Source organism: Chiloscyllium punctatum, chromosome 4 (assembly GCF_047496795.1).
Source record: "Chiloscyllium punctatum isolate Juve2018m chromosome 4, sChiPun1.3, whole genome shotgun sequence".
NCBI lineage: Eukaryota > Metazoa > Chordata > Chondrichthyes > Orectolobiformes > Hemiscylliidae > Chiloscyllium > Chiloscyllium punctatum.
This window is the reverse complement of record NC_092742.1, coordinates 104,526,111-104,542,415: the sequence shown is the minus strand read 5'-3', so window position 1 is coordinate 104,542,415 and position 16,305 is coordinate 104,526,111. Positions and strand designations below refer to the sequence as shown.

General features: G+C 42.2%; 1 protein-coding gene across 2 annotated transcripts in view; it reads left to right on the top strand.

Moving 5' to 3' along the window:
- The window catches only part of stard9 (StAR-related lipid transfer (START) domain containing 9), a 282,626-nt gene that overhangs the window by 109,546 nt on the left and 156,775 nt on the right, over nt 1-16,305 (top strand). For both annotated transcript variants that reach the window (XM_072569468.1, XM_072569469.1), the window contains exon 4: nt 13,485-13,601. In XM_072569468.1, coding sequence (XP_072425569.1) covers nt 13,485-13,601 — 117 coding nt within the window. The remainder of the gene's footprint in view (nt 1-13,484; nt 13,602-16,305) is intronic.

The following is a 16,305-nucleotide window of genomic DNA, read 5'->3' as shown; positions in this document are numbered from 1 at the left end:
CGGAGTAGTAGGGGTCAGAACAATAGCATCATTTAAGATGTAACTTGACAGATACATGAATTAGTAAGTAGACAGCAGATTTAGATGGAGGATCTGGAGCGGCACAGGATTGGAGGGCCGAAGGGCCTGTTCTGTGCTGTAAGGTTCTTTTGTTCTTTATTGTTTGTTCATCTCAACCTCCTTAATTCTGAAGGGAAATGATCTCTGCCTATCCAATATTTCTTCATGACTAAAGTTCTTCCCTGGAAATAACCTTTAAAGTCTGTTTTTTTAGATATCTTCTAATAAACCTGTTCAGGGATGTTATGACAAGCTTTTGGAGCAGGTGGGATGTGAACCTGAGCCTCGTGAGTTAGAGGTAGGGACACTATCGCTGTTCCAAAGCTGTCCTCCAAAATGTCTCTGTCTTTAGTGTGACCATAGCTTCATTGCATTACAGTGACCAGATCTGTACACAGTTCCTGCTTCCTGTCACTGAGCTAATTTTGGATCAAATTTACTGCTTGCCTTTTGGAACCCTTAAGCTTTCAATTTCCTGATGATGTTGTTAGTAATCTTACTAAATTCCATGTGGATGATACAAAATGTGTTATCCTCATTGACCCTCCTAGTTATGACTTCAAATAGTTCAATCAAATTAAAATCAGACACTTCCTTCCTTTAAATTCATGCTGATTGCATTAAGATTTTCTGAATACACTGCTACATAAAAATAGATCCCAGCATTTTCCCAATGTTGGGCCAACTGACCTGCAGTTTCCTGCTTTCATGAATATGCTTAAATTCTCTATTTTCCAATCTGATGAGACCTTTCCTAAATCTCGGGAATTCTGGAAACTTACAATCAATACATCTGTCATCTCTGCAGCCACTTTGTTTAGGATCTTAGATGAGGTCCAGCAGGTCCTGGAGACTTTTCAGCCTTTGGTCCTTATGAAGAGCTTAGACTCGACATCGATGGTCCTGCTCCTCCGATGCAGCCTGACCTGCTGTGCTTTCCAGCACCATACTCTCGACTCTAATCTCCAGCATCTGCAGCCCTCACTTTCTCCTTGCCTTTCGTTCTCGCAGTTTTCTCAGTATTCTTTCACTGGTGATTGTAACTGTTTTAACTTTCTCCCTTCCATCTTTGTATTACAATTATTTCTGTATAATATACAAGTATTTGTGTCTTCTCCAGTGAAGTCAGTATAAAATACCACCTAGAATCACATATCTCCATGATGCTCAACGTTCCACAGACACCTGCTTTCATTGTATCCTGTGATCCACACTCTGTGCCATGCAGTGTCACATGCACACTTTTGACCTCTCTCTCCAACAGCTTTGCATCATGCTGACTCAGGGCTGGAACACTTCCTAGTTCTACTCCATCCTCTCACCATTCACCATGCTAACAAGAAACATTTTCTTTTCCTTTTAGGCATCAAGTTACTCAAAATGCAAAAACTCAGATACCCACAGCCTTCCAGAACCTTCGTCTCCTCCTCTTTGCTCTGACTCCATCCTCTCTCCCAACCCCACCTTCTGTCCGGTATTCACCATCACTCCTCACCTTCCGTTCTCCGATGCTGAAAGTTCTGTACTCAGCAAAGGTTTCAGCTTTGTATCCCCACCTCAATGAATTTCGGGGACAACATAAGGTTGAACTCTTCCTCCGTCATCTTTGCCTCTCTGCCCATTTCTTTGGGCAAGAGTCCTCTCCCTGTCTCACAGACCCCCTCGCCCAGCTCCAACACTCCGCCTCCACCCGGACCCCACACTATGGCCTTTTACATGTGCTCAATCTATTCATTGAGAACTGTGATGTGGTATTGGTCGCCTCAATTTCTCTGCGAACCCTCACCCAATTCAGCCAACGTCCCTCTCACTTTAGATGCTACTTAGATCATTTAGATCCAATCCCGATTTTGTTATTAAGCCTGCCGATAAAGGTGGTGCTGTTGAGGTAGTTTGGCTTTGCCGAGGCTGAGCGTCAGCTCTCCGATGCTGCCTCCTGTCTTCCCCTGGATCCTGATCCCACCATTACACACTTGGCCATTGTATCAACTACAGTCACTGACTTCATTTCATTTGGTGATCTCTCCCTCCAACTATCTGTAAACTGATAGTTCCCCCAATCCCACACAACTCGCTTCTATCTCCTTCCGAAAATCCACATACCGGACGGCCCAAGCTGCTCCTGCCCCATAGAACTCATCTCTTCCCACCTTAAGTCAGTCTTTTCCCTCTAGTCTAGTCTCTGCCCCCCCCCCCCCCCCCCCCCCCGCCCCCAGTACATCCGTGATTCCTGTTTCGGAATTTTCAGTTTGCAAGTTCCAAACGCCTCCCTTTTACCTTGGATGTGCAATCCCTTTACATATCCATTTTCCACCAGGATGATCTCAGGGCTCTCCGCTTCTTCCTGGAGTAAAGGTCTGAACTGTCCCACTGAGCACCAACTTCCTCTGCTTAACTTCTCTTTTAACTCCACCCATTTTCTTCAGATTGGGGGTGGGGTGGCCATGGGTACCCTCATGGTCCCCAGTTATACCTGTCTCTTCATGAGGTATGTGGAATATTCCTTGTTCCAGTCTTATTGCACCCCAACTCACAACTCTTTCTCTGCTATTTCAATGATATTATCAGTGCTGCTTCCCTTTCTCCTCCGGGATTGCAAAGTTAATTGATTTTGCTTCTCATTTCTACCCTGCCCTCATTTTCACCTGGTCTATCTCTGACTCCTCCCTTCCCTTCCTTGACATGTCTGTTTCCATATCTGGCCAATATAAACCATCGATCCCCACAGCTACTTGGACTATACGTCCTCACACCCTGCTTCCGGTAAAGACACCATTCCATTCTCCCAGTTCCTCTGTGTCACATATGTTCCGATGAGACCAACTTTGACAAGGGAGCCTCCGAAATGTCCACTTTCTTCCTTAACAGAGGATTCTCCAGCACCAACCGGGGCTGACCCAACTCCTGCACTTCCACCCTCACCTCCTCTGATCCCTCCCGCAACAGCAATAGGGTTCCATTTGTCCTTACCTACCATCCCACCAACCATCCACTACCTCCGGCATGATGCCACCCCCAGGTACATATTCTCTTCCCTCCCTTGTCCGCCTTCCGTAGGGACCGTTCCCACTGGGACACCCGATCCACTCTTCCTTCACTCCCAGCACCCCCCACAGCCCCATGGCACCTTCCCCTGTGATTGCTGATTCACTACCTCTTTACCTGCACAATGTGGTCTCCTCCACACTGGAGAAAAGACGTTTGGACTGGTCACCAATTCGTAGAACATCTACCTTCTGCCTGCAAAAAAGACCGTGAGCTTCCAGTCGCCTGCCATTTAACACATCACCAAGTCCCCTGGCCAACATCTCTGTCTCAGGCTTGCTGCAATGTTCCAGTGAAGCTCAGCACAAGCTGGAAGAGTGACACCTCATTTCTGCTTGAGGACCCTGCAGCCCTTCTGACTCCATATCGAGTTCAATAATTTTAGGACCTGAACTCTACCATGGCCTAGTCCTCTACCTTACACACAAGGCTTTGTTATTACATTTGTCTTCCATTACACACTACCTATTGTTAGCTACTAACCGTCTCCATTAGCAGTTATTCACCTTCCTAGATAGATCGTTATCTACTCCTTTGTCTGTCCAACTGCTCTTCTCTCTTTCTTTGGACTCTATCCCCACCTATCATTCACTCCTTACCTCTCTCTCCCCCAACCCTATCTTTTGTGTATAAACTAACATTTTCCTAGCTACCATCAAGTTCTGAGGAAGGGTCACCGGGCCCGATATGTTAACTCTGATTTTTCTTCATAGATGCTGCCAGACCTGCTAAGCTTTGCTATCTACTTCTGTTTTTGTTTTAGATTTGCAGCATCTGCAGTTCTTTCAGTTTTTATTCTGTATAAAATACATATTTGCTTTGACCATTTCCTTATTTGGAATAATTAAATATCTACACACTCACTTTGGAGGGCCGACGCTCACTCAAATTGCTCTTCACCTTTTTAAGTAGAAATTTGCTATTGCTGTTTTTGAAATTTCTAGCAAGTATTTGCCTAACCTATTTGAGTGGTATTGGGGAGCAGGAGACCATGGCAGGTTGGAAACTAGGAGAGCAATGTAGATCACATTTTTATACCACATTTCCGTGCCCTTGATCATTCATGGATTAAAAGGACCACCCATAATCTGGAACTGTCTTCGACTGTCACAATAACTCACCTGGTAAAGGCAGCACTGAAAGAAGTTGTGCGTGTCATGTTTCATTGCCTGCAGCACCATTTGAACAGTTAGAGGAGTCGACTCTTTCTTGTCCCAGCTGGAGCTGAGATAGTTGGAGTTCAGGTCCTTAAAGTCATCCTGAAGTGGATGATTAGTGGACCTCTTATAAACCTCCATTTGTGATCAGGTTGAGGGTATGGGATTTGCATGGGAACATGTTTCTGGTGGAAGTGGGAAGATGGGGTCTTACCATGTCACCACCACACCAATTAAGTTGTTTTCCCATGTCAAGACCAGATGGTAACCCCAAATCACCTCTGGGTATATCAAGGTTTAACTCCAGCATGTGTTTTTTGAAAGAGGACTGATGAAGCCAAAGTATAAATATTTTGCATATATAAAATTTAGAAGCTGTCTGGTGACAAAGAGTGAGAGACTATAGAATGTCACATCAGACAAGGTATCAAGGAAGCTTCAGAAGGAGAAAATGCAAAATGAACTGAATTATCACAGGCTGTTAAAACAATGTGGAAACAAAACAGCAGTCTGGTTGATAGACATTTTTGTATTTTCCTCATTCAAGAATACATGAGGACAGAGGTCAAAAGTGAACTTCAACCCTGCCCAGTTTGTGTTAGTGGCCTGATTCCCTATTGTGCTGTAAAGGTCAAAGCTTTGAGAATGGCCATTTAACACCACTACAATAGAGGTAAAGAAGTGGGAAAGATACTCCCTTACTGAGTGCTGGAAGCCCTGGACTTGTTCTCATTGGCGTTTAGAAGAATGTGAGGAACCACAGAATCGCAGAACCCCTACAGTGTGGAAACAGGCCCTTCGGCTCAACAAGTCCGCACCAACCCTCCGGAGAGTAATCCACCCTACCCTATATTTACCCCTGACTAATGCACCTAACCTACACATCCCTGAACACTATGGGCAATTTAGCATGGCCAATTCACCTAACCTGCACATCTTTGGATTGTGGGAGCAAACTGGAGCACCTGGAGGAAACCCAAGCAGACATGGAGAATGAGCAAACTCCACACAGATGGTGGTGGTGGAGGATTGTTTTTCAGACTGGAGGCCTGTGACTAGTGGAGTGCCACAAGGATCGGTGCTGGGTCCAGTATTTTCACCATTTATATAAATGATTTGGATGTGAACATAGGAGGTGTAGTTAGTAAATTTGCAGATGACACCAAAATTGGAAGAGTAGTGGACAGCAAAGAAGGTTACCTCAGATTACAATGGGATCTTGATAAGATGGGCCAATGGGCTGAGAAGTGGCAAATTGACTTTAATTTAGATAAATGCGAGATGCTGCATTTTGGGAAAGCAAATCTTAGCAGGACTTATGCACTTAATTGTAAGGTCCTAAGGAGTGTTGCTGAACAAAGAGACCTTGGAGTGCAGATTCATAGCTCCTTGAAAGTGGAGTCGCTAGTAGATAGGATAGTGAAGAAGGTGTTTGGTATGCTTTCCTTTATTGGTCAGAGTATTGAGTACAGGAGTTGGGAGGTCATGTTACGGCTGTACAGAACATTGGTTAGGCCACTGTTGGAATATTGCGTGCAGTTCTGGTCTCCATCCTATCGGAAAGATGTGAAACTTGAAAGGGTTCAGAAAAGATTTACAAGGATGTTGCCAGGGTTGGAGGATATGAGCTATGAGGAGAGGTTGAATCGGCTGGAGCTATTTTCCCCTGGAGCGTCGGAGGCTAAACCTTCTAGAGGTTTATAAAATTATGAAGGGCATGGACAAGGTAAATAGACAAAGTCTCTTCCCTAGGGTGGGGGAGCCCAGAACTAGAGGGCATAGGTTTAAGGTGAGAGGGGAAAGATATAAAAGAGACTTAAGTGGCAACTTTTTCACATAGAGGATGGTGTATGTGTGGAATGAGCTGCCAGAGGAAGTGGTAGTGGCTGGTACAATTACAGCATTTAAAAGGCATCTGGATATGAATAGGAAGAGTTTGGCTGGATATGGGCTGGGTGCTGGCAGGTGGGACTAGCTTGGGTTGGAATATCTGGTCAGCATGGACGAGTTGGGCCGAAGGGTCTGTTTCCATGCAATGCATCTCTATGACTGTATGACCATCAAATCAGTAATGATCTTATTAATGGAGATGCAGACTTGCTGGGTCAAATGGCCTATTTGTGTTCCTAAGTTCCATTGGTCATACTGTCAAACAATTTGCCAGCAAACTAGTTAAAAGGAAACAGCACAAAAGAATTTCAGTCAATCTACAAAATCATGAATATCAAAATTGACTGCTCAACTATCAACACTTCACTCTACTCTTCTTGAGTGACGTGGTCCATGTATTCTTTGGTGTTATTTCTTCCCATGTTTAGTAGCTTCAAAAATAACTGATTGTTTTGTTAACTCCACAAAGCCTGGATAAATTAGCTTCTTTTAAAATGTAAATTAATTTGGTCTGGGGGAAAGCACCTACAAGGAAGGGAATCCTTTGTGGACTAACCTTGTTGCAATCAAACAAGAAAGCAGGTTTACAAAGAAAGGATGCCAATTTATCCCTCCTCACGAGAGCTTGATAATTCAGCGTATCTGTCTGGAACTGTATTAATTAGTCAAACCCTGCCCAGAATCTGATTGTAATGCCTGTATCCATATGTGCCATATCTTGGACTATAAGGTTCTCCCCCAAGAGTGTCTTTCATTCCCTTTGATTGCATCTTTGCTGAACGTGGTGAATTATCTCACATGGCTACCATTGCATTTTTACTGACCTACGCATTAACTTGTTTTCCCATTTCACCTTAGCCAGCTCTATCTTAATTCTCTAATAATTTAAGTTTAAAATGGCAGCCTTAAACCACTCTTCCTCAAACTGAATACGAATTTCAATCATGTTATGATCACTGCTACTTAGAGTCTCATTTACTTAGAAGTAATTAAATAATTCTGTCTTATTACTCACTACCAGATCTATAAAAACTGCACTGGTTGGCATTAAATATGGTCTTCTGAGAAATTCTCCTGAAAACATCTTAGGAATTCATTGTCCAGCCTTTCTTGCCTGTCCAGCCTCTCAGTAGATTAAAATCACCCATGATTGTCTGCTGTGTCTTTCTCATAAGCTCCCATTATTGCTTGCTGAAAACTTTATTCGAGGGTACTCTAACTGTTCAGTGGCTATAATTTATTTGTAACTACTCCCACAATTGAGTTCTTCCATTTGCTTTATTTAAAACCTTTCACCAAACAAAGGTTCTAAATTCACTATTGGATTAATATCATCGTTAATTGACAGAGCAACTTCACCATTCAGTCCCTCTTTCTTTTGTTTATGAAATATCAAGCATCTTCACATATTTAGGTCACCAGTCTCTGGATTGGTGATCAGGTCATAAGTTGTCTGTTGAGGTTCTTCCAAGTCTGTCTTGATGATAGCCATTGAAGTCCCCCATCCAGCATGAATTTTGTGACTTTACCACCTTCAGTGCATCTGCCAAATGGTATTCATCACAGAGGACTGCTGATTAATCAGTTGGGAGGGATATATTTATCAAACTTTGCAGTGGTTTTATGCAACTAAGTACCCTGCAAGGCCCATTCAGCAAGCAATAGAGCCAACCACTTTGGGGTCTGGACTTGTCGGCTAGACCAGGCAAACATGGCAGATTTCCCCCCCTCAAATGCATTAATGAACCAGTTGGTCTTTATGATAATCAACATCGGATTTTCTGGTTGCCATCAAACTAGCTTTACTATTAAATAATGTGTAATTAAGCATCAACAATGATTTTGAAGAAATTTATTTTCAAAATAGTTACTTATGGCCAATTGAGCACTGTCAAACTTGTTGAGACAATTCATCATGTGTTCCATGAGTCTGATATAAGTCATGATACAAATGTTCTCATGCTGACAGACTGAAGTTGTGCAGACTGCTTTCCTGATTGGGAGATATTTTTCATATGAACAGGTGTCAATGGTTGGACCTTCGGCCACTTAGCCTCAACAACTCTTTTGTGTAGAGCTGATGCATTTACTGTTGGTATTATGTGTCAAATATATCTGTTCCTTTTAAACTATTGTGGTGATCCACCTAGCTGTGGGGAGGAAAGAAATCCACGTGGATCTTGAAAATGTTAATGTATAGTGTGTCTATATTTTACATATTATGCAACAGTCAGCCATACCATTGTTCCATTGGGGAATGATTGATGAATAAAATCACAATTTACCCATTTTAAAAGGGGTAGTATGTCAGTAGACTTCATGGATTCTGAATTCCTGTATGTCCTTGATTTAATTCTTGACATCTGCATTGTATCCCCCCTGGGGTAAACTTGGCTTCACACATCAGTGTGAGTGTTTCAGTTCCTTTTCCTGACTTTCCAGCCAGAAGGTTCAGCTAAAAGATTTTCCATCCCTTCCCCAGAAGAGTCTGACTGAGAGGCCTGTAGGTCTCCCACTGGTGAGATTGAAGTGACTTGGTTAATTAGGATTGCTGTATTGTTTGCAAAAGCAGTTTTAGCTAAATCCATAATGTAACAGATCTTTGCCTCAAACAGAGCTGCATGGGAAGAAAGTGCGTTAAAAATGTTGTCCATAGTAGAATTATTTGTGCAATAAAAGATGTTTTTGCCAATTCTTTGTGAAAGAGAAGAAAAAATGATTTTAAACATTAATTTTAATGCATCATTCTAATTGCAGATTCACTTTCCCATTGAAAGAAAACCTGAATATCTTTTGCCTGTTTTGTAGCCCAGGTAGTTCAAAGCTACAATTGTATTATTTAAGTAATACTTAACAGTGTAGCTTAATAAAATAATGCATGCAACAATTTAAAGTTTGATTTTTTTTCGATCATAGTCTTGAAACAAAACAGACCCCATCAAAGAAAACTTAGAATGAAATCATTATATCCCAGAGCCAAGCTGACATATGCTTCAGATTTTAACTACAATGCCTTATTGAAACAGCTGTAATATAAATGGAGCCAGTTATTGGCCCTAATCTGGCAAGTGAGCAGTTTTGTTTTTGTCCCAATCAAGAGCATACTTTTTTTTTCTGACAAGAGAAAACATGGAAACTGAGGGGAAATGAATGGAATTATCATGACTTTACCCCGACTCTATCCCAAAACATCTCTCTCATGTCTCGTGTCTTACTCCTTTTTATACGCTCAGGCTGTGAAGAAAGCAGCAGAATTTTTTCATGCATTCTGCATCCTAATGATTGTACTGCTACTGATCACAAGATTTTTTTTAAAAGACTTGCATTACGTCATTTGAATGCTATACTGGCTCTGTCCAAAACAAAAAATGTATCCTACTTATTCTGGACTGCAGAAATTTTGATTTGCTACAGTACTTTTAAGAAAAGTGAGTAAAACAGAATTGGTAACAACACTGACACTGTTAAAGCCATTGGTATCTCGATGCTGACGCATAAATGGCTGTAACTTATTGTCCCTGATGAGGTTGGATTTTCTATGCATTACTGCCTGGTAACACACATTCTCTGATGAGAATGCTTCTCTGCCCTTTATTACTTGACCTCTGAGTTTGCTGCTGTGAGTGACAATCCATACAAGTGTCTCATTCATTGAAGTCAACAACTGGTGTGTCACTTGGAGCTGTGCTTCCCACAGTACATTCCTTGGGTAATAGAGACATTTGGTTATTTCAGCTTGAAGTGACTTGCATGTTAGCCAGTTGCTTAGACACTTGGTAAGTGTGCCTCTTCAGCCTTTTTGAACCTATGTGCTCTTTGATAAACATTTGATTAATTCTCATAAGCCAAGGCAAGACATAATCCTGATTCAAATGATGTGCACTTGAAACACATCTACTTGTTCGTTTTGTACCTTTTAACATCTTATCTAACTCAAATTAATTAGTTTTAGGAACAGAAATTTTGACTTACTCAGCTTCAATAGCTTTTTGAGGGAAATAGCCTCTATGGATAGAAATGCTTTTGAAATCAATCTGGAACTGCCCAGCTCTCATTTCAAAGTCAATACCCACTTGTTCTGGGCTTCTGCTATCAAATCTTTAATAATCCCAAGCACCTCAAAAAATTTATTCTTTCATCTTCCATAATTAAGGCCTCATCTGCGCAACATGACTTATATAAATTTGCTGAATCTGTGTTGCACGCTCTCCAAGACCAGTCTATCCTGACAGTTATGGAGCATAACCTTCAGCCCTCTTGAGCTGTGATATAAGCACCTACTGAATTTCAGAAGCAAGGTGAGAGTTGTTGCTGTTGGCATCAAAGCTGCAGTTGCCAGAGTGTGGCATCAAGGAACTCTGGCAAAACTGAAGTCAGTGGGAATTGGGAAAACTTCTCTGCTGGTTGCAGCCATACCTAGCCTAAGAATGATGATTATGTTTGCCCAGGATATCACCGCAGAGGTTCCTCAGGAGTAGTGCCCTTGGCCTCCCTTTTCCTTTCATATAGAACATGGAACATTACAGCGCAGAACAGGCCCTTCGGCCCTCCATGTTGCGCCGACCTGTGGAACCGATCTGAAGCCTAACTATCCCACACTATTCCATTTTCAACCATATGTTTATCCAGTGACTATTTAAATGCCCTGAAACTTGGCATATCTTCTACTGTTGCAGGCAGTGCGTTCCACGCCCCTACTACACTCTGAGTAAAGAAACTACCTCTGACATCTGTCCTATGTCACCCCTCAATTTAAAGCTATGACCCCTCGTGCATCTCCATCTGAGGAAAAAGGCTCTCACTGTCCATCCAATCTGATTATCTTAAATGTCTCAATTAAGTCACCTCTCAACCTCCTCCTCTCTAATGAAAACAGCCTCAAGTCCCTTAGTCTTTCCTCATAAGACCTTCCCTCCCTACCAGGCAACAGACCAGTAAATCTCCTCTGCACTCTTTCCAAAGCTTCCACATCCTTCCTATAATGCGGTGACCAGAGTTTTGTACAACTGCAGCATGACCTCCTGGCTCTGAAACTCCATCTCTCTCGCAGTAAAAGCTAACACACCGTATGCCTTCTTAACAACCCTATCAACCTGGGTGGTAACTTTCAGGGATCTCTGTACATGGACACCAAGATTTCTCTGCTCATCTACACTATGCTTCTGAAATCTTTCCTTTAGCCCAGTACTCTTTATTCCTGTTCCTCCTTCCAAAGTGAATCACCTCACACTTTTCCGCATTAAACTCCATTTGTCCCCTTTCAGCCCATCTCTGCAGCTTATCTCTGTCCCTCTGTAACCTGCAACATTCTTCAGCACTATCGTGGTCTGAAGGGCCTGTTCTGTGCTGTACTGTTCTATGTTCTATCCACAACTCCACCGGTCTGTGTCATTCGCAAATTTATTAACCCATCCTTCTACAGCCTCATCCAGGCCATTTACAAAAATGGCAAACAGCAGTAGCACCAAAACGGATCCTTGCGGTACACCACTAATAACTGGACTTGAGGATGAATGTTTTCCAACAACCACCACCCTCTGTCTTCTTTCAGCTCACCAATCTCTGATCCAAACCACTAAATCACCCTCAATCCCATGCCTCTGTATTTTGTGCAATAACCTACCATAGAAAACCTTATCAAACACCTTACTGAAATCCATATACACCACATCAACCGCTTTACCCTCATCCACCTGTTTGACCACCATCTCAAATAACTCAATAAGATTTGTGAGGCACATCCTTCCCTTCACAAAACCATGTTGACTATCCCTAATCAACCTATTCCTTTCTAGATGATTATAAATCCTATCTCTTGTAACCTTTTCCAACACTTCACCCAGAACCGAAGTAAGGCTCACTGGTCTATAATTACCAGGGTTGTCTCTAACTCCCCTTCTTGAGCAAGGGGACTCAAGTCTTCTGACACTATTCCTGTAGACAATGATGACATAAGACCAAAGACCAAAGCCAAAGGCTCTGCAATCTCCTCCCTGGCTTCCCAGAGAAATCTAGGATAAATCCCATATGGCCCAAGGGACTTATCTATTGTCACACTTTCCAGAATTGCTAACAGCTCCTCCTTGTGAACCTCAATCACGTCTAGTCTAGTAGAGTCTTTTCGACAGGAGGTCACATACCATTCAGGCCATCTTTTAATAATTCATCTGAAAGACAGGACCGCTAACAATGCTGCACTACAGTGGCCTTTGGTCTTGGAAGACTTGAATCCATAACCACCTAATCCTGAAGAAAGAATGATACCAATTGAGCTTTGGCTCAATCTCCTTCATCATCATTAATAACCTTGGTATCTATTTAATAAAGAGAAATATCACAACATTCTGTTGATATCAGACGAGTATTGGAATTATAGAGTCATAGAGATGTACAGCACGGAAACAGACCCTTCGGTCCAACCCGACCATGCCGACCAGATATTCCAACCCGATCTAGTCTCCCCTGCCAGCACCCGGCCCATATCCCTCCAAACCCTTCCTATTCATATACCCATCCAAATGCCTCTTAAATGTTTCAATTGTACTAGCCTCCACCATTTCCTCTGGTAGCTCATTTCATGCACGTACCACCCTCTGCATGAAAAAGTTGCCCCTTAGGTCTCTCTCATATCTTTCCCCTCTCACCTTAGACCTATGCTCTCTAGTTCTGGACTCCTCCACCTCAGGAAAAAGACTTTATCTATTTATTTTATCTATACCCTTCGTGATTTTGTAAACCTGTATAATATCACTCCTCAGCCTCCAAAGCTCCAGGGAAAACAGCCCCAGCCTGTTCAACCTCTCCCCATAGCTCAAATCCTGTAACCCTGGCAACATCCTTGTAAATCTTTGCTGAAGCCTTTCAGGTTTCACATCTTTCCAATAGGCTAAATGATTGACTAAAGTTTATGGGAAGTATCATGGATTAGAATCACCTCTAAAATGCAAATGTGGCAATTTGTTCACATATTGAAAGACTGGCTGTGTGTTTTCTGCATTTATTTATTTGTCCTTAATTTTTAAATGTTGCTAAGTTTTCTATTTGTGTGTAAGGAGACTGTGAGCAATTCATTTAGTTGAGGGTGTTCTTTTGCAGAAAACATTTGAAATTTTTCTATCTACTAATTTATCATTCAGACTTGTGGATTCCATGACTAGCAGTTTTGATTGCTCATTATTCTAAATGTGTATTGTTTTGACATCTACTGTGAAACTAGGGCATGTTCTGGGGCTCAAAAAAGCTAGATTGTGCTTTTTGAAATTCTTACTTTTTGTGACATTGACATTTGCAATTCTCTAGTGTACTAATCCTAATTATTCCCTTTATGTGCAGGTGTATCAGGATCTTGGCACATCAGTCCTGTCAGGAGCTATAGAGGGTTACAATGTCTGTCTGTTTGCCTATGGGCAAACTGGCTCAGGAAAAACGTATACTATGATGGGGACACCAGTGAGTATTCAATTCGTGTTTTTTTCTTCATTTCTTCCCCCCCCCCCCCCCGCCATTCACACAAGTAAGGCAGGAAGCCAGAGTACAGTTCTGCATTATTTTAGTTAGTTTTATTCATGCACCCTTTATTTCTCTTACACTAACCTATTCACTTCAGCAATGAAAGACACTTAGTAGCCTCCATGTCCATTCTGCACAGCTGTAGGATGAATAATGCCAAATGGATTCTTTAGCAGTGAATGGCTTAGCTTGGGGTTTCTCAGCCACCAGACATGTTCTGGCTTAATCTTCCTTTCTGACTGACGTAGTATTTAACTCAATAGTCAGAAGAATCACTGTATTTGAGAGCTGATTGCACTGAAAATCACTTTACTGAAAACTTGTTTTATTTCCTTTGATTCATCCAAGAGAATGTGGAGAACAAACCATGGCTTTGAGAAGCATTGATTACAGTACAACAGTGACTACTTTTCAAAGTACTTAATTGGCAAAAAGCTGTTGGGGATACCTCAGGCTTATGAATGTGTTGTATAAATAAGAGTAATTTATTTTCTGTAGATAGCTACAAATGGTAAAAAGACTAAAAGATAATGGGGCAATTAAATCTGCCCTTGTGACATATATTGAAACGATTCTAACTAAAAATGCTGAAATACAATATCAGATCTTGACTGTAGCTTTCTGGTTCTAAACTTGTAGATCAGAAAGATGTTCAGTTAGAAAATAGAACATTCCAGTGCAGTACCGGCCCTTTGGCCCTCGATGTTGCACTGACCTTTGATACCAATCTGAAGCCCATCTAACCTACATTATTCCATTTTCATCTATATTTTTATCCAAAGACCATTTAAATATCCTTAAAGAATTCACTACTGTTGCAGGCAGGGTGTTTCACACCCTTACTAATCTCTGAGTAAAGAAACCACCTCTGACATCTGTCCAATATCTATTACCCTCAGTTTAAAGCTATGTCCCTTCATGCTATCCTTCTCCATTCAAGGAAAATACCTCCCACTGTCCACGCTATCTAGTCCTCTGATCACCTTATATGTCTCAATTAGGTCATAGAACATAGAACATAGAACATAGAAGAATACAGCGCAGTATAGGCCCTTTGGCCCTCGATGTTGCGCCGATCTAAGCCCACCTAACCTACACTAACCCACTATCCTCCATATACCTATCCAATGCCCGCTTAAATACCCATAAAGAGGGAGAGTCCACTACTGCTACTGGCAGGGCATTCCATGAACTTACGACTCGCTGAGTGAAGAACCTACCCCTAACATCAGTCCTATATCTACCCCCCCTTAATTTAAAGCTATGCCCCCTTGTAATCGCTGACTCCATACGTGGAAAAAGGTTCTCACTGTCAACCCTATCTAACCCCCTAATCATCTTGTACACCTCTATCAAGTCACCCCTAAACCTTCTTTTCTCCAATGAAAACAACCCCAAGTGCCTCAGCCTTTCCTCATAGGATCTTCCTACCATACCAGGCAACATCCTGGTAAACTTCCTCTGCACCCGTTCCAGTGCCTCCACATCCTTCCTATAGTATGGCGACCAAAACTGCACACAATACTCCAGATGCGGCCGCACCAGAGTCTTATACAACTGCAGCATGACCTCAGGACTCTGGAACTCAATTCCTCTACCAATAAGGTCACTTCTGCACCTTCTTCTCTCTCATGAAAACAGCCTCAACTCCCTTAGCCTTTCCTCATAAGACTTTCCCTTCATACCAGACAACATCCTGGTAAATCTCCTCTGAACCCTTTCCAAAACTTTCACTGTCATCCTATAATGCAGCGACCAGAACTGTATGCAATACTTCAAGTGCGGCCGCACCTGAGTTTGTACAGCTGAAACATGACCTCGTGACTCTGAAATCTAATCCCTCTACCAATAAAAGCTAACACACTGTACACCTTCTTGCCACCCAAGTTGATAGGGTTGTTAACTTTCAGGGATCTATGCACATGGCCACTGAGATCTCTCTGCTCATCCACACTACCAAGAATCTTACCATTAGCCCAGCACTCTGTATTCCTGTTTCTCCTTCCAATGTGAACCACCTCACACTTTTCCACTTTATTAAACTCCATTTGCCACCCCTCAGCCCAGCTCTGCAGCTTATCTATTCCCTCTGTAACCTGCAACATCCTTTGGCACTATCCACAACTCCAGCGACCTTAGTGTCGTCTGCAAATCTATTAACCCATCCTTTTAAGCCTTCATCCAGGTCATTTATAAAAAGGACAAACAGCAGTGTCCCCAAAACAGATCCTTGTGATACACCACTAGTAACTGAAGTCCAGGAAGAATATTTCTGATCAACCACCACCCTCTGTCTTCTTTCAGCTATCCAGTTTCTGATCCAAACCATTAAATCACCCTCAATCCCCTGCCTCCATATTTTGTGCAATAGCCTACCATGGGGAACCTTCTCAAGTGCCTTACTAAAATCCAAATACACCACATCAGCCGCTTTACCTTCATCCACCTGTTTGGTCACCTCAAAGAACCCAATAAGGTTTGTGAGGCACAACCTTCCCTTCACAAAACCGTGTTGACTATCCATAATCAACCTATTCCTTTCTAGATGATTATAAATCCTATCTTTTGTAACCTTTTCCAACACTTCACCCAGAACCGAAGTAAGACTCATTGGTCTATAATTACCAGGGTTGTCTCTACTCCC